Here is a 19,557-nt window from a genome sequence, read left to right as displayed (position 1 = left end):
GACCTTGACTACAGAAAGAAGCATTATTCACTGGTTCTTTCTCACAGCATTTCCTACAGAAAGCAGATACTTGAAACCATTAAACAGACAGAAAGAAATCAACATACAATAAAAAACACAAGTGAAGAAAAAAAAAAAAGGCAAGGCAAAAAATCTTTTTCAAGAGCCTGTCAACTTAATATCCTTACATTGCTGTTAATAGTTTCCAAGCAGTACAACTAATACTACCATGCCGTTTTTTTCAATTTACAGTGAGATTTTTTTTTTTTAAAAAATTGTGAATTTTGGGGGGAAATTTGCTTAATTGTCATAAAAATAAAAAATAATCTAAAAAGCTATGCTTTTTTCAGCGACATAAAACATACTTATTTATTCTTTTGATTTTGAGATGTTTAATGAGTCACCCTTTTACTTAAAATTTCATTAATATGTTTACCCTATGTTTATTGCTATAAAATATCAAAAAGTTTAAATTTTTAGAATGTGCTTTAAATGTTAAGCTGTCAGAAAAAAACGTGCTCAATTTAGAAATCAATTTATTACATAAATCTCTATCTATAAAGAGCTATTAACAGTGCAGGACTGTTGATTTTTATGTTAAATGTTCTACTGTATATATTTGTCATTCGTCTCAACAATAGAACTGTGAATTAACAGTATCAACACCCAGATTCCAGAAATTCAAGTATATATTTCTGACACTGGCATTATTTTTCCTATAACAGTGGTTTCTTTTTTTTAATGTTCAGTCTTTTTATTTCAAAGAAATGAAGACAAGCAGATCACATAAGTGACACAGCAACTCTTCGCCAATCTTGAAAGCGAAGAACGTGGCTGGAAGCCCATCTTGGACCCCTGAACAAACTTCTGAGCTGCTGGTGTCACAAGTATTTAGTGAGTATCTTAAGGTTCTGTTTCTTTTGAGTATTTAAACTATTTGTTCACAAATGGGTCAAATTCCAAACAGCATTTTTGCACCTTGGCAGAGGACGGCATTTGTAGGAGCATTCCAAAGGAAAGTGAACAACTAAATCCCTTCATGAAGGGCCCTTACGATGGTCCTCGCAATTCATTTTAAAGCTTTATGGTGGAAGAGTTCAAGTTGTTTTGATTTGTTGTAATATTTTACACACATTTTTGTCATGCATTTCATATGGAGTTTTATAGGTGAGAAATGTGTTTAATAGGTACATGTAAATATCTGCAGTGTTCAAACACTGCACACAATTACAAAATGACAAGATTCAGTTAATGGGGCGATGACGTCCTGCTGGTTTATCATGGTAAAGTTCCAGGTGAAGATAATGAGGAAATTATGTTGTCGTTCATTGCTAGCTTCATAAAGGGCTTTAGCACCAGAAGAACCTTTTCATAGTTCCTAGAACTGATGGCAGAAGTACCCACTTTTTGGCGTGTTTGCACCGCAGGAGCTGGGAACAAATTTAGTTCTAGGAATGCCTTTTGGGGGAACTAAATTAGCTCCTACTGCGGAGTAGAGTCAACGAATCCCACAACACAACAAAAACACAGCGTCTTCCATATTCCAGTTGTTGAATGTCAAGTTTAATGATGTCGCTATCGGCCAGCTTATGTCACTTCAGAGTTCCTACTGGCGGTGCGAATGCAACCGGGAAAATGGCTCTTGGGGAACATTTAGTTCTCAGGGAACTGTCCTGGTGGCTAGTTCCTATAACTTAGGGTAACCATATGTGCCATTTTTCCCAGGACGCGTCCTGTCCAGGATTGCTAAGTTGCATAAAATGTCCCAGTTTTGGTTTTGTTTTCATATTTGCGGAAGGTAATGACTGAAAAATAATTTGACCAATAGCGTCCATTGTACATAATCGACCAATTGTGGCTTGCGAGAAGGCTGGATCTACAGAGAACGGTGAAAGCATTGCAAATACGACAACATTTTAATGCATTGCATGAAGACTGTCAATAAGAACAGTGGCTTGCACAGACGATTGCACAGAAATCGTGTTCCTAAACCTGACCACTTTCACGATTAAAGAGGCAAGGGCTCAAGCCATTTTAGGCAATTTAGAAATCCTGGACAGGACGCGTCCTGGGAAAATGGCACATATGGTCACCCTACTATAACTAAGTTCCTATAACTACCCGGTATTACATGTCAAGAGCTCTGCCCTTCAGGGTAAGGCATTGGGATGCTCACTTCCATCCAAATTTGCCCCTAGTTAATCACATTTATTGTTTCAGGTAAAAGAATTTGTCTTCCTCCAGGCTGGATTCGCATTTTGCCCCCTGCCAATCACACATGGGTGTCAAAGGCCCTGTTTAAGTGGTCTCCAGAAATGCAGCCTGAAATGGACCATGCTAGGATAGATAGGATGTGGTGGTACCCACCATTCCCGCCTCTTACCTTAGCCAAGGAGCCAGAGATGGGATGCTACTTTGGTCATGTATTGTTTCTCTGGATGCCACAAAAGCTGTGGAACGTCAAGCTTATCTGTCCACGTTCAGACTGCGTGAAGGAGGAGCTCACTTCAGCAGGTCTGCATCAGGAGCTCAGACAGGTAGTCGACATGGAAGGGTCATACTTCATGGCATCCGAGTGTCTGGTTTGTGGGAAATGCAAGCGGAAAGTGATTAGCTGGAGTCATGATGTAGTGTCACAACTTGATATTGGTCATAGAGTCCAGTACCCTTGCATTCTTGCATCGCAGATGGCATGCGACCTGAAGGTTGTTCACTTTAACCGTCAGAGATGTCTGGGGACCAGCATCAGCCAAATCCAGAAGAAACTGGAGGAACATCACACTGAGGTATGGCTGCAAAAGACTGTACAGTATTTGACAGATTGCAAAGGCTTTGCCCATCCTGTGAAATTTCAAATCCCACCTGCCATGCTTCCACTTCCTAAACACTGTTGGTTGAGGCAAGTGTTTGCTCTGGATGTACTTCACCGAATGAATGAGATTAAGACCAGCATAACCTCGCAGTTTGGTCGTGTGCTAAAGATGGGTTCCACCAAGAAGTTTCTCAGGAACTTCTCAGGAACTTGGGCGACCAGTGTCGCCAATGAACAAGGGCAGGTTATCATGTCGGTGATTATGGAAAACAAAGACTCCGGTCTTGAAGCAATGATCTCAGGTGTCATAAATAGGTACAAGGAAGCCGCGGTGGCTCCTCCTGAAGTTCTGTATGTCAACAGAGACTGCTGCGGTTCCAACTTTCTTAGGACAATGTTCAAAGAGTGGAAGAACACGGAGGTCAGGTTGGACATCTCAGAATTCATGAAACGGATTGCTGTAGGCTGCACATCAGAGTCGCATCAGAGATACGCGACCTTCATGGGCCGCCTAAGCCATTGTATTTTTGAATGGGATGAGGAGGAGCTGAAGCAGCTGAAGGAGGCGAAGCGTACCGAGCTCAAGTGCGAGATCATGCAGCCTTCTGATGATGAACTAATGCATCATCTCAGCAGAAGTGAGTTAGCCCTCCATTGTAGGCACACCACACGTAATGCGATGGACATTGAAGAACTCATCACAAAGCTCATTCAGCTCTATGATGGCGAGGCGGGATGGGATTCGTCGGGAGTGCCGCTCTTTAGTTCCAACAGAATGGCTGAGATATGGGATTTGGAGAAGAAACATGTGGCGTGTATAGTGGATCCTATTGGTGTACAACTGTATGAGCAAACTGGGACACTGGTGAAGGGAGACGACCTTCTGCCAACCTACAAATGTGTCAGAGGTTCCAACTCTGTTGAATCCGTCCACCAGCATCTGAACCAGCTCATTCCAGGTAAAAAATGTAGTTTAATTCAGCAGATTAATGTGATTTGATTTGAAAATGCAACACATTATTGTTACAAGCTGATCCAGCAAAACTTGGATATGGTATTTGATTTGGTTGATCTTCCACCCCTTGAATGCTAGCTGTTTTGAAGCTCAAAATATTTCTATTTTATTCGCACAATATCATGCCTTTTGATGTCCTAATTTGTATTCTGGTAACTTCACAACTTTACTCTTAAAACATTATGATTTTATTCTTAGAATGTTACAAAAAATGTTTTTGATACTGCAAAATATGAGATTTAAGAGACTAACCTGTATGTATATATTTTATTTCAGGAGTGCCAACTTGTTCTACATTTTTTCAAATCTACTTGTTGGATGCATTGGAAAGGTGGAATGAAACTACTGCTGCAACCTCAGAGAGTCTGCAGGCAACCTCATCTTTTCTTCAGCATGCTGTCAACCAGCTTGAAGAGGTGGTGTTTCAACAGAAGCTTCTGTCTAATACTAGTACAAGTAAATACACTGGTAAGATATATATTAATTCCACACAATTAATGAAACATATGCTAATTAAAATGTATGTATGTTTTCCTTGTTTCTTGCTGGCCAATGCATTTATTTTCAACTTGTTTGTGTTTTAGGTGAACTGATTGGGTTAGAGTACCTTTTCCGGCAGAATGGCAATGAATTCCAGGACAGAAATTTTATCATTAGACAGATGGAAACCACTGACGTCCAAATGGCCAAAACTGAGGGCTATTCCGAACAAGAGGACGTCAGGAATTGGACGATCACACAGCAATCCGCCCCATCTCTGTTAAAAGATTCTCCATCAATGTATGCAAAATATACTTAAGCTTTCCACAACATTTTGGTGGTATGTCAAGGATACTCTTTAAAATTATTAATATGATTCATTTAATCTTTTTCAGGATAAGCAGAAGTTTCCAGTTTCAGGTGGAGGATCTCTTTGCACCCAGCACATCCTCTCTGGTGAATGAAATGACGGCTCCAGAGAAGGTTGTTTCCATAAAAGAAGAGGAGAGTATGGGGTATTATTGTGATGACAAGCCTCTCATTTCAAACTTGCCTCCAGACACTGTGATGGAAAACAATAACACAACACAAGAAAAAGCCTCACAAGTACAACCTGCTCCCACTGAAACCCAGTCAGGTTCATCCTTGACTTTGCCTCTCCTGCTTTCTGGTCCTTTTCTGTCAAAACAAATGATGGTGGTTTTAACACCTTTCACACTAAAGAGTGATGCACAACCAACAGCGAGTTGCCATTCAGTTCCTGTTCCTTACACCACACGGTACTACTGGAAGAGAAAACTGGTCAAGGAAAAGGATGGCATTTATACCAGGAAGTATGTACGAAGATCAGATGCTATCCAGTGCAGAAAGTGCAATAAAGAGAGGATAAAGTCAACTCATCGGCAGTATTATGGTAACTGGTATTGTCAGGAGACCGAAACAAAACCCTTTGCTATGTGGAAGGCTGAACTGCTAAAGCGAGGTTATGGGAGGAAGAAGTTCTGAAGGGTGGATTCACCAATGCACATCCAGCTACAATGCTCTTTTCATTTTAATTTCATTTAATTTTAACTATTTTTGTGATTTTGATGCTTCTAACCTCAGTACAATTACAGCACTAAATAAAATCATTCTTTGCGTGACAATGAACCTGAACTGGTTTGTAAACATTACTCAACACTTTTACATGAACTCTGAAGCATGAATTTCTTCATAAATTTCTTCATATTTATTTTATTTATGCTTAAAGTGTATGGTTTATTATTGCAATTGGATCTTCATTGTAAACCCTTCTATCGGTAAGCTATAAAAAACATTAACACAACGTTTAGACTAAAAAAAGAAACTATCTTACTCTGTGCTTAAAAGAAAGATTATGCAACATAAATTAAATATATATCCTGCTGTAGTTATATATATATAGACAACATTCTATCTTTTTGTTTTTGCTTATTGACCTGATACCAAAAATCTCACAGAATCGTATATCAACCTCATCACCTATATGAAGAAGACGCTCTTTCTAAATTAATTTGTTTACGTTAAAACGTTGTCCTGCCCCGTGTGAGGATCGAACTCACGACCTTCAGATTATGAGACTGGCGCTACCTACTGCGCTAACGAGGCTATGACGACACAGCGTGCAAAGGCTTCTGGGAAAAAATATAATTATAAAGTACTTTTGATGAAATAGCGATTGGTAGTTGCCTTAGAAGTTGCCAGATAACGGTGCGGAATGCGGATGATTACACTTTGGCGACCCCTAGGGAGCAGCCGAGAGAGAGACGGGGGGAGAGTTGCCTTAGAAATTGTATTTGTGTGCCCTATTTTTGAGCATTTTCATTAAATTTGTAAATATTTTACTTTTTCGCAACCCTACTAGTTCACTAGTGCATTTGCTAGTGCAAATGGCAAAAAAAATAATTCCTTAGGTTTCAAATTATTCACATTCACAAATAATAATGTGGTTCCAAAAACAAGAAAATTAAATGACTTAAGAAATTTTTAATACTTAAGAATTTAATAATATCATGTCAAGAAGGTCAAAGAACTACTAAACAAACTACAAAACTATTAACCTTATAAAGCCTACTATATCATATCTGATACTTTAATTTATAAGGCCTCTAAATGATCAACTTTGCTGCAAAACCTGTTGCACACAATCTACATGCCTACTGAGGAGTCCTCTTAAAAAACTTAACGTTGTGGTTCACGTGTCTTTTGCTGTGAAATCTTAAACATGAGAATAACTTGTATATTGTTAGTAATATTTCAAAGTGAATATTTACTGGAGAGAAGCAAATTAGGTTTGCTTGATTATCAATACATAATTTTTAGACAAATTATGTTAAATGTAAGTATCAGATATGATACAACAGACTTTTGAAGAATGATTATTTGTACATCTATCATCATTGAATTGCATTGCATTATGATTATGATTATGATTATTATTGTGTTTTACCCAGTTTTACCCCCCACAATTAAAACCACAGAGCTTTTAATATAAAACCATAAGCATTTATATATCATCTAGCAAGATCTATTATTGAGACATATAGCGTGACAACTGATATTTACGTATATGCATTTATGTAAGTAGTCTGCTATACTGTTAAACATCTCATTGATTTATATTAGGAGGTATCAGAGTTTTATTTTAATTTTTGGCCATATAAATAACAGCAACTGCACCAAATTTCATATTTTTGCTCACTTTAGGCCTCTGAATAAAATTTAGGCGTTTTTTTCCTCAACGGATATAAAACATAAAAACACACATGCAAACTTTCATTTAGGCTTAGATTTTTTTAAAATATTTTGTCTAAAGGTTCAATAAACTGCTTTACAGGGTTAAACTGATCAATATATATTATTTGTGAAGTGTTTACAGAATGATGCTTCATTCATTGTGTTCAATGGCAAACGGCCAAAAAAGAGAAAAACTCCATCTCCCATAATGCCGTTCGTTTCCTCCGCTATCTCGCGCCTTTCCATCTTGTTCCTCTCGAGAGCTCAGCGCCGTAGTTGTTGTTGTGGTATGTAATAATGGCGGCAGCAGGAGGCGGATTACCAGCCTCGGCTGTTGTAGCAACCATAAACACCTCCGCCACCGTTCGCTGCCGTTTCCCAGGTCGGCCATGGACGTCTCGGAGCCTGTTGAGGACGGAGAAACGCTCTCATATCGGTCGGGTGAGGGCTGAAGATAGAAAAGGGCCGAGGCCCGTCGACGTTGGAACTACGCTGCGAGAGGATCCGTCACTGTCGCTCTTGCTCGGGCTGGCGGAGAAACACAGGCGCCAGCGCGAGGCGGGATTCTGCACGAGCGGGAGCGATGAGGTGAGCGATTCGCTTAGTAATACAGTAATAATAATGCACAGCAAGTGCATCATCAGCATGTCGCTGAGTGGCTGATGTCAGTTCCTGCAGAGATGCATACACCTGATCACAGATGCACGGTCGTGGGCTTTACAGATTACAGAGATAAAAAGTATTTAAAGAGACGCCTTTCATATGGTGGGCTTTTGCCGGGCAGTCGAGCTCACATGGCGGGTGTTTAGCTGTGGTTGACGGTGTTGCCGTGGCTACTGGGATTGTGTGTGGGTCAGTGAAGGTGTGGTGTCTGCTAATTAGTTATGAGGGTGTTTGTGTAAAGTTTTCAGCTTTGAGACTTAATTCAGTGTTGCTGGCGGGCCTGTTTGTCTTAATGTTGCTAGCATATGTTTAAGTAGGCGTGGTGTGCATCCGGATTATGATACAGTTACTATTTATGCATTCTGCCAGGAATCGCGTTTGGATGAGTAAAAATATTGCATGTTTGTAAAGAATAAAATCCTAGATCCATTTGTACAACGGCAGGCAATATTGTTTACAAACAAGGTAATTGATTCATAGTAATCTTGTTAATCAGATGCTAGTGCGTTGCAAGTTCATTTTCATTCTGTAAAAATTCTTCAGTAAAATTAGAGCTGCTTTATTTGAGTTTTATGTACTTGAAGTGACTATCAGAGTGCTTCCATCCACGTAAACTGCTAAGTTGTTTAACTCTGCAAAGCCAGACATGAAATAATAGTCAGAAAAATCGATTTTTTTTTATTTTTAATGAAACAGTTTGTCGAAACTTTAGAAAACATTTTTAAAACTTCATTCTTTCTTTTATGGCACTTTTTTATGATATAAATAGAGTACAATATGGAGTGCTTACTCGAGGAGAAAAAAAAAAACACTTTAGTTCAGAGGCCCAAACTGAGCAAAATAGTTTAATTTGATGCAGATTCTGTAATTTATATACCAAAAAGATGATATTCTGATAGCTTGTAATGCAAATCAATGAGATTTTTTTAAAGATGTATAGCAGGCTACTTTCATAAAATGCATATAAATGTAAGTTGTCATTCTGTATCTCCCAATAATTTATCTGTAAGGTGATATTTAAATTCTTGGTTTTATGATAAAAGCTCTAAAGTTTTGCAATGTAATACAAGAGATCTTTAGTAGTTCTTAGGTTGTTTATTATAGTCACGGTATTTCTTTAGGGATACTACCAATTTCTTATCATGATTGGGCAATACCGATCCCGATCATTCAAGCTTGTGGTTTGTAATATTATTATTATTTTTTTTCCAAATAAAGTAATACCACAGATGTTGCCTTGGTTATCTTATTTACAGTAATGTTGTCATTGTTTTAATTTAGAATCAAATAAATAAGCATATCAAATATTCATTTTACAATGAACATTTTAATAGGTCTTTAAAAACAGAGCTTGCGCAAAACTATCCATATTAGGATACTTTGGCTTATTAAAGAGCCTACAAGACTTATAAAACGTAACATAATTGCAGGCTGTCAGTCAGTGTAGTTACAATGTTACACCAGCAGGTGGTGGCAAAGGACTGTCTCTATGAGTGAGACATCATTAAACTGTACATTCAACTAAAATGCTTAAAAACGTTGATTCAATCATGATTGAAACAAAAAGTCGAAATTAATTTAACTTTGAGCGCCACTTTACAAGGCTCAATCGATGTGCAATGTGTCACCTGGGTAACGCTGAAGCTGATGTTTCAATTCAATGGCATTGATTCAATGCAGTGAACTGCGCTGACACCAGTCATGGGAAATCCCCTTAAATGTTGAAGGGATACTACAACAAAGATATCGCTTTCATCTGGCCGGAAGAAGGACAGACACAGGTAACCACTGTCGCTGTGTGTGTGTGTGTGTGTGTGTGTGTGTGTGTGTGTGTGTGTGTGTGTGTGTGGGGGTGTGTGTGGGGGTGTGTGTGAGAGCAGATGACAGACGCAGCGAATCAGGTTTGTTGTATTAAATGCTAAGCCAAAGTTCTTACATGTGATATTTCTTTAGACAGGTGTCTGCGGCACTAAAGTTTGACGTCATCATGTGTTTTAAAGGGTTAGTTCACCCAAAAATGAAATTTCTGTCATTAATTACTCACCCTCATGCTGTCCCAAACTCGTAAGACCTTCGATCATCTTCGGAACACAAATTAAGATATATTTGTGATGAAATCTGAGGGTTTCTGATCCACACATAGGCAGCAAAGTCATTGCACCTTTTGAGGTCCAGAAAAGTATTAAAGACATTGTTAGAATAGCCCATGTGACTACAATGGTTCAACCTTAATGTTATGAAGGAACGAGAATACTTTTTGTGCGTAAAAACAAAAATAATGACTTTATTTAACAATTTAAACTGTTGTCATATGCAGTTGACGTAGTGAACGCAGTCTTTAGGTCCGAACACCTCATCAAATTGGGATCAGTTTGTATCTTAGTGGGGAATTTTTCAGAAATTCCCATAGCTAATGCAGTGAATCATATTGCAGTCAAACTCAAAGCTGAACTAGTATAGAATTCATGTTGAGTTTTGACTTCACACATTATATACTGATGCAATCCGATTCTGTGCGTTGAAATTCTGAGGCATCTGCAATCAGTCAGCTATGCAGCATCATCCTTGCCTGAGAGGACAGTTGCACTTTATGGGGATGTGAAAAACTGAACTTGATTTCTGAAGTCTGAATCCTTTTGACTCATGAGTAGTGGTAAGTAGCATTGAATGGTTTATGTCAAGGGAGGCTGACATGAATTGATGTTTCTCTGTGTAGACATATTTCCCTGATGTATCTGAGAAACCGAAAGATTAGATTGAAAGTTTAAAGATTCTATTTTAAGTTTCTGTAATGTATGTAAGTATTTTGGAAATATCCTACCTTTTCCCATATTGCTAAGTTTGCTGATGTTATGAAGTTGTTACCATTAATGTAAAGTTGATGCTGTTGCATTTGGCTGCCTTGGTAAAATATATTGTATTCACATTTTTGCGTTAGAAAGGAGTTGCTCAGTGTTTTTATCTTTTTTTTTTAAGAGCAGCATTTCATGAGAAAGCAATTTCCTTCATCTTTTGAGTTAAAAGGTGCTATATGTAAGATTTTCGCTTTAATAAAGCATAAAAATACCTCAATATGTTTGCAGATATTGAGGAAACATGCTAAGTTCACCTACTTGTTTCTCAGAAAAACATTGCTACAGCCAGATATTCTACTTTGAAATGTGCGTTCTGTGTCGGAATGTCTGTCTTTGTTTTGGTCTGTGCGTGCTGCCAGTTTATCCAATAGTATTTCGACATCACAGGTTGCCAGTTGGCGGAAAACACAGCTTATTGCAGCCATGGAAACCAGCAAACAAACTGGGTCAGAGAATTGCAGATTCTACCCGACCTAAAAAGCCTCTCCATCCATCTAAAAATCTCTATGAACGACAGCATATTAAAACACAGATAAATCAACTCATCAGCTGAGCTTACAGTGTGTAACTCTGTGTCTCAAACATCTCCCTAGCTTCCTAGGTTGTGTATCAGTATACAGTGTAAATGAATGTGTCCGACTCCCTGACCAGTGCCCTGAGTACTGAACTAGGGAGCTGATTGAGATGCACGCTAAGTCTCCTCGGCTTTTATTGTCCTCTTGTTGCATGTCCTCAAGCTGGCAACCTGCGTCTTTGAAGGAGGGGGTGGGGCAAACAATATTTTGAATTTGGACTGCAGTACCTGTTTCGACCACTGGGTGTCATTCCTACATACCGCACCTTTAAGTTCACTGAACTATGAAAACACTAACTTTCAGAATTTAAAACTAGGGATGTGCGGGACTATTCGACTAGTTGTTTAAACGATACTGCTGCTGCTAGTCGACTTTTTTTTTTTTTTTTTTTTGGCACATTTAATGTTTTGCTTTATATTTTGACAAAGGCTACTTTCAAATTACTATCACATTAATGTTATATTTTAAAATTAATACATTATTGTGAAAAGTGTATATCTGGAGCAGAAAACAATTTCATTTGAACTCAGATTTTGCATGTGTTGGTTTTCTCTGTGGCACTCGTGGCGGTTCAGAGAAATGTCCACTTGGAAGATGAGCAAGGTGAGGGAGTATTAAACTTTTCTGTTTTCTTCTGTCATGTCAAACTAGTATATAACCATCAAGCTTGCTTATAGGCTTGTTATACTACAGGTTATAACGTGCTGACTTACAGTGGACTAACTTTGTGGAAATTTGTCTATAAAAGGCTATTAGGTTTGAACTTATTGGTCCTGCTCTGCCTATATTGATTCAGTTGATTTGAATAAATATCTATAATGGCTAACGTTGCTGATGATCATAATGCAAGGCAAGCGCATCACATGTATCTGACCTATTTTTAGCAGCGTTTAGTATGGGATTTGACTGTTCATAGATTAAGTAGTCTTTCAAATGGATCTTATTTACAGACCAACTCTGGAGGGCGGGCGTGGGAGGTTAGACTAGTCGGTTGCAAAATTTCCATTTAAGCGTTAATGAAATTAGTCGTTACACACATCCCTATTCAAAACCACCTCCTCAGTGGAAAAAATAATTTATTGACATCTTGTGAATAAATTTGAGCAATGTTATATCAATGATGCCTATTTTTTTTTTTTTTTGATTCCTGAGTGTAGCACCTACTGCTCTGCATGTTTCTGAAAAGTCCTGGCATTACTGATGTTTATTAGTATCACTGCCCATGATCATTTCTGTTTGACCTGCATAGTTAATTTAATTGTGAATTGTTTTATAAGCCTTACTTGTAATGATGGATCAAGAATTAACACTGGCCAATAGGGCTGGGTTAAAAATATCAATTTTTCAATTTTAATCGATTCCCATTTTGATGAACCGATATCGATTCTTAAATCCCAAGAATCAATTTTTCAGCTGTTTGTAGTTGATGGATGAACAAAACGTTGTAACGTGCCTCCCATCCAATAAATCACAATAAGCTTTGTTACTTTTGATATGAAATACAGTCTCGGGTTTCAGACTTTCAGAACAGTCAATTTTATTAACCTAACCTATAACCTAATTTAGCACTGTGATGAGGACTGTTCTCTTCTGTGTCAGTATTTCTCACTGCTCAGTGTATTAGAGTGATGGAGCAGGGATCCCATGTTATGCATTGAAAGAAGAGTGTTGTGTTTGAATCCTGGCATTAGAAGGATTGTTTTTGTTGTATATTTGTTCAGTATAATAAAAGTGTTATCAATCAAGCAGGGATTTTGTTGTAGTGCTAAATCGCTTATTCCTGCAGATGATATTTTAAATTAATTTGATGCTAAATGATTAAAATGTAAAAAAACAAGCCGTTTTGTGGTGTTATATTTTATCCATCTTTCTTTCTCAGGAAGGAGACTTCACAGGCTTTAAAGTGGACGGTCAGTCGTCCTTGCGTTCTGGACAAGGTTCATCAAGTGAGTGTTTCAGCTGTTTTTACTATGTCTAAGCAATTTGATGATGTAAACTCTTACATTAATTTGGGCTTTGCTTTTACATGTGCTAGCTTTTATATTAAACTGTCATTCAGACCAAAATATATCTACAAACAAAAAGTGTGTTTTTCTTGTATTCTCCTTTAAGGTTTAATTAGTGGTACCTGATCAGGCAGTCACTATTATTATTGTATACAATATCAGTTATAGGCATGTCACGTTATCAAATTTTCGTGTTACGATAATTGTTGAAGCTTTTATCATGGTATATGGTATTATCACTATTGAAGTTGCAAAAAAAAGCTGTGTCATGCTATAACAGGTTTAATGAATGCTTTAGAAGTATTTTTCGTTGTTAGTTTAACTAATGAATTAACTAATGTTAACTAATAGAACCTTATTCTAAAGTGTTACTGAAGTATAATAAAGAATCAGAACGTTTTCAATCAGTATCTAGGGCATGTTGTAGTCAAGATTATGATGTTGATGTTTAAAACCCTATTAAGTCTTATTTAAGTATTTGGTGCTGCTTTGTTTACGGGTGTTACCGGCGGTAACGGCTGCATTTCTGTCAGAGAGTAACTGTCTCATTTCGAAGGCTGCGTCCTCCGGAGGTTGCATTTGTCGGCCACATACGTCAAAAAGTATGTCTTATTTCAGAACAGTAACCATTATAAAATTGACCATTATTTTTTTAACGTAATTTGTTGTAAGTTCTTAATGACTGAAATGTAGTGGTCATTTTAATGTAATGAACCAGCCTCAGTGACGTATGCGGCCGACAAATGCGTCCTCCAGAGGATGCAGCCTTCGAAATGAGACACCACTAATGAATGTGCATTTTAATTCAGTGCTTCTCGTTCACTCGTCTGCCATGCTGCTCATGCATGTTGGGCTTGTTTACGTCGGAGTGCGCATGCCTCTTTGATTCAACATAATGCAGTGTTATATATTTTAACCGGTTGATGGAAAAATATTCTTAGAATGCATTTTAAAAATCAGAATAATTAGTAATAAATAATTATTCACTGTATTTTAGAGTGCATACAATAACAATACCCTGCATGTTCATTATTATGATATATCGTATTGCTGTATATCAGCATTTCTAATCAGTTATCAGTGATATGTGATTTTTTATTTATTTATTTATTGGTTAGATATTTAATATTGCATTAATTTCTGCACATTTTAAAATGTAAAAAATATACAAAAATCAATTAATTAATTATTTAATTTCTGCATATTTTTACATTTGGATTACCTACACTCATTTTAACAGTATTATTTGAATAACACTATTAAATGTGATCTTATCTGATTTTAAATTAATCTTTTCATCCTCATAATCATTCATTTCTGCATATTTTTACATTTGGATGACCTATTCTCACTTTAACAGTATTATTTGAATAACACTATTAAATGTGACTTTTATCAGATTTTAAATTCACATACGCATATACACCCTTTTTTAGCATTTTATTTTAATGTGTTTTTTAAATAAATAATAAATATTCAATAAAATATATATATATTTTTTTTACACAAGTGTGTAATTTTAATATTTAAATATCAAAATTATTATTTGAAGAGACAGCCATGATTAATTACATGGATGATACTCTTTTGCCTGTGTTTCTAGGTTTATTATCTAGGCTATTTATTAAAAATGAAAAAAATGTTTTAATACTTTTTTTTTTGCTTTAGATAAAAAATCATCACTATTGGAAAAACCTGAATTGAAAGGCAGAAGGTTTTCCAGAACGGACCAAAAATCTGTGAGGCCCAAACTGGTTATTAAAATGGCAGCCAAAAAGATGACCAAAAAAGAAACAATACAAACAAAAAGGCCATCTGTGGATCAAAATGGACATTTGAAACAGGGCAGCTCAAGTAAGAGAAATGGCAGGGTACTCAGGAACCAGAGAGATGGACCATTGGTCTCCTTGCAGACTGAAAATGATGGAAATGTCGTGGATGTGGCATGTAAAGAGGAGGAGGTCCCTGGAAGGTCACAGAGACGTGGTTCTAGTGCAGCACAGAGCCGGAGGAGGCAGGAAAAATTAGTGTGGACTTTAACAATGGTTAAAGGTAAAGAGCGAGCCTCCAGAGTAAAAGACACCAAAGACCAAAGAGCTTCAGCAGAACATGCTAAAACCCACAGGAACAGGGCAAAAGAAATTGCTGGTAGTGATCAGGCAGGTGCTGTATCCTCAAAACCAGTGGTCAAACAGAGAAGGGGCAGAAGGACAGAAGCAAATGAGGAGCCTCTTGAATCTCTTGGCGGAGGTGAAGGAGCATCTTTAAGTGACAGTTCATTAAGTTCTTCCAAAAAGAAGCCTTTTGTAAGGCGACGAAAGCGTGTATTTGGCCGTAGAAGGTTAGTGCAACAGGAAGTGCGCAGCAAAATACCTGACAGTCAAGGGCAGACCTCTAGCATGCCTAAAAAGAGACAGCGACTTGGATGTGCAGATAAAGGCTCTACACATGTGTTGAAACGGGTGGAGGGACAACAACAGCCCAAATCTGGAGTCCAAGCTGAACAACCTAAACACTCCGCCAGACCAAATGTTAGCGCTCGTTCTTCCCGCGTCATCAAGATCCCAAAGAGGTTCATGGATGACGAGCGCATGTCTGCGCTCCCAGAACGAGGTTCCCCAAAGAAACCAGCTCTTTCTGAAAACCCAATGGATCTCGGCAATTCGAATACAGATCTCCAAAACCTTGATTCTGGAAGCAAACTGAAGACTGCACAACAACCACTGACCCTAAACAACGATGAAAAAAGTATTTCGGAAAAGGTGCAATCTCAAGGAGTCAAGCCTATTTTGAGTTCTTCAAGGCCTTCTGGTGGTCCTCGTGGGAGGGGTGGGAGGCTCGGCCAATCCGCTGACCACTACAAGATATACTGGAAGCTGAAGAAGCTCACAGCATGCCTGGCAAAACGAAGGATGCAGCGGATTGCCAGTACTAGCTCCAGGCTAACAGAAGAAGGTGCTGAGGGAGGGATGCATGATGTGCAGGAAAGGAAGTCTGATCTCAAATTGCAGGACATGTATTCTCCAGGGGTTGTGCCAAAAGTAGTCATACGTGTTGGGGAACATTCGGATCAGACACCGTTGGCATCTTTGGCGGAAGTACCTGCTAAGGAGAATGGTAGGGTTTTTGCTGTCATGTTTGAGTATTATGCCACAAAAAAATATTATAAACCGTATATGTATAAAAGTGCTATACAATAAAAAATGCATAGCAATAAGCACAGAGTACTTCACATAAAAACAAGTAATACCATAATTAATATAACATAAGCTTAAATAATATACCCACTTTATAATGCTAATAAAAGACAATAAAATTAGCATACATAAAGTGCATAGCAAAAAATGAAATTGATGTTTTTTCCACCTTTCCAAGTGTGTTCGTCTGTTCTTTTGTTCTCCCATTAACCTTGAGGCAAATTCCTTTATTCATTCAGTAGAGACAACTAACCTTGAGGGAACCACTGAACTGAGTGCACAAAATACCCAGATGATGGTGGAGCAAGGTAGTAGCACCCACAAGATGAGTCTTTCGGGTGCCAATAAGAGGATGTTCCACCTGCTGAAGAGAGCCAGAGTCCAACTGATTAAAATCGACCAGCAGAAACAGCTCAAATCAGCTCAGGTCAGAATGTTTAACAATTTTATGACTGCAAACAGTGCATTTTTATAAGGCTCTGTATCTGACAAGTTCTGACAGTATTCATAAGCTGGGTGAGCGTAATGTGTTTATTTTCGAAGACATACTGGTGCGCATTTAGGTATTTCTATCCAGCTTTTTGTTTTATGCAATATCCCAAAATGCGCATAAAAATAGGTGAATGGAAACATAGCTACTGAAGACTGGAGTAATTTCTGCTGAAAATTCAGCTTTTCCATAACAGGAATAAATAAAATTTTTAAATATATTGAAATAGAAAAGGTATTTTAAATTTAATATTTCACAATAAGGCTGCACAATTAATCAAATTTATATTCGCAATTACGATTACGGATGCCACTTTTGTAATCGTTCAAAGGCGCGATTACAAAAAATATCCACTTACATTATTCTGCATGCTTAAGAGTTGTGTTTAGAGCATGTTACATTGTGAGAGGTGAATCACGACTACTTCAGAGTGTAAAAGGTTTAACCCAGCACAAAAGGAACTACCAGTGATGTAAGTGTACGCTGATTGGTTGAACACACGTGAAACACCAGCACCTGCCATTTTTAAAAAGCTGTGTATACAGCCTATGTATTTACTCCACAAACTAACTCTACAAACATGGAAAACAGTGATAGATGGACCTCTCAACCTTACGCTAAAGAGAAAATCCAGCGCGACTTTGAGCGGACCAAGCGAAACATGATTATGTATTTCTGCTCAGCTAGCGACATTGGGCATCAGCTACACGGCAAAAGCTAATAATTTTTCATATACTATCTACTTTCTTTGTATAACAGTTCTATCTAATAACGTATTAGACAGGACTGTTAAACAGATCGTAAACTAATGAAGATGTAGAATGCGAGCACTGTGTGCTCAGGCTCTTGCTAAGTTGTTCTCAGAGCCGTCAAAATAAAAGTCACCACAACAAGCGCAGTCACTTCAAAGTTCCTACTGGCGGTGCGAATGTAACCAGGAAAATGACCCTAGGGGATCATTAGTTCTTGGGGAACCACCCTGGTGGCTAGTTCTTAGAACTACATGGTTCAAAAACCCCTATAATTATTAATAATGCTTAATGCTATAGAAAAACAATAAAACATTTTTAGGAAGAGTGTTTTCAGCTTGTTTTTTTTTTTTTTTTTTACATAAAATATGGCGTGCAGTTGCTTCAAACAATGGTATAAAGCTATTCAAAACATCATTCAGTGTAAATAATCGTAATTAATAATCGCAATTACAATTTCTAAGGAAAAAATCGACAATTATGATTTTTGTCATAATTGTGCAGCCCTATTTCACAACATTGCTGTTTTTTCACTGTATTTTACTGTAAATACAGCCTTAGTGAGCAAAAGAGACTTCTTTTAAAAAACCATCAAAAAACTTCGACCCCAGACTTTTGAACGGTAGAGTATTTATATTGTTTGTCACCTTTGGATACCTTAGTGTGAACAATGTTTTTGAATGGTAAATGATATTTTGATAAAACATAATATATAAGTCTTTTATATCTTAACAAATGCCACAGAAATCTGTAGAATTATACAAACAGTGATGTTTATGCTCTGCAGCTTCTGTCTGGCTCTGTAAGAGTAAGAGATGGATCAGCCGCGGTCACACAGAGAGGCAGAAAGAGGGGCAGGAGAGCAGCCTCAACTAACCCAGAGGGGGTTCCACAAGTATGCTTCAATAAAAAAACGTTGCTTTGCAGATTTTTTTTTTTGTTGGATCATGATTTTTAACGCTGTGCCCTTTTAACTCTGTAGGAGCAATTGATCGGTGGTCCACGGATAAAGCATGTATGTCGAGCAGCAGCGGTGGCACTGGGACAGCCACGTGCCATGGTTCCCGATGACATTCCCAGGCTCAGCGCCCTTCCTCTGCATGAGAGAGAGGGGATCACTGCTTCACCTGCCGAAGAGGGTACACACCTCTCCTTTGCTCATTCTGTCCACATCCATTATAAGTGACATTTGCTAATATCATGAAGATAAATGGGCTCTTTTTGGCCTGTAAATTGTGTATTTTGTTCATGTTAGTTGCAGTGTAATTGTAATACAAGTTCACCTCGTTATTTGTTCACACTGGGCTTGAATGCATAAAATGTATGATTTTCTTTAAGGCATTGTAAACAAATTGCATAAAATGTTGTATGATTTTAAATATGATAAATACAACAATGAAATGCAAATATTGTAAATATAGATATTCTATAAGAAGTATTCTAAAATATTTCTAAAAATATTTATCTTATATTTAATGTACAATTACTAAAAGTATCTCTCTATTTGGGCTACTTTACATTTACACTATTATTTTATGAAACCCAACTCACCAGGATATTGTTATTATTATTTATTATTTTTATTAATTTAATTTAGTTTAATTGCGTGTAATAATAATGTAATTTTGCATTAAACTCTTCATTTTAACATGATATTTTGTTTAGCTGAATATTCTCATCCTTTCTGGATATGGGAACATGTAATGGTTAGACGTTTTGTAATTAAGTGAATGTGAAAATAAAATGATCCTAGAGTGTGTTGCATTCATAATGCACAACATATTCAAACTGCGTTGTGGACTATATTCAAAACACCACATGAGATGGCCTGAGGTCATCTGGAAAACTCACGTAATGCAGTACTGCACTAAAAAACAAAACAAAAATAGAAACATAAAAATGTGCAGTTTATGGTATTTTATTTTTTTATTAAAAAAAATGCCATTATTTGAATGCCAATA

General features: G+C 37.4%; 1 protein-coding gene across 3 annotated transcripts; it reads left to right on the top strand.

Moving 5' to 3' along the window:
• The first annotated feature begins 574 nt into the window (after nucleotides 1-574).
• LOC127501702 (histone-lysine N-methyltransferase 2A-like) lies at nucleotides 575-19,376 on the top strand. 3 transcript variants are annotated; one of them, XR_007926684.1, is made up of 6 exons: nucleotides 575-894; nucleotides 2,245-3,771; nucleotides 4,104-4,295; nucleotides 4,412-4,607; nucleotides 4,703-7,649; nucleotides 13,034-13,100. XR_007926684.1 is itself a non-coding variant. In XM_051873855.1 (6 exons), exons 1-6 carry the CDS (start codon nucleotides 7,359-7,361, stop codon nucleotides 18,780-18,782), a joined length of 2,307 nt encoding a protein of 768 aa, XP_051729815.1. In that variant the 5' UTR covers nucleotides 7,215-7,358; the 3' UTR covers nucleotides 18,783-19,376. The 3 variants fall into 3 exon arrangements, 1 of the variants encoding a protein (XP_051729815.1); XR_007926683.1 differs by having other exon boundaries at nucleotides 2,221-3,771; XM_051873855.1 differs by lacking the exons at nucleotides 575-894; nucleotides 2,245-3,771; nucleotides 4,104-4,295; nucleotides 4,412-4,607 and adding exons at nucleotides 14,829-16,277; nucleotides 16,597-16,784; nucleotides 18,384-18,491; nucleotides 18,579-19,376 and having other exon boundaries at nucleotides 7,215-7,649.
• The last annotated feature ends 181 nt before the right edge of the window (nucleotides 19,377-19,557 follow it).

The sequence above is a fragment of the Ctenopharyngodon idella genome, chromosome 19 (assembly GCF_019924925.1).
Source record: "Ctenopharyngodon idella isolate HZGC_01 chromosome 19, HZGC01, whole genome shotgun sequence".
NCBI lineage: Eukaryota > Metazoa > Chordata > Actinopteri > Cypriniformes > Xenocyprididae > Ctenopharyngodon > Ctenopharyngodon idella.
The sequence above is the reverse complement of the archived record's forward strand: the minus strand, read 5'-3'. Positions and strand labels throughout refer to the sequence as shown.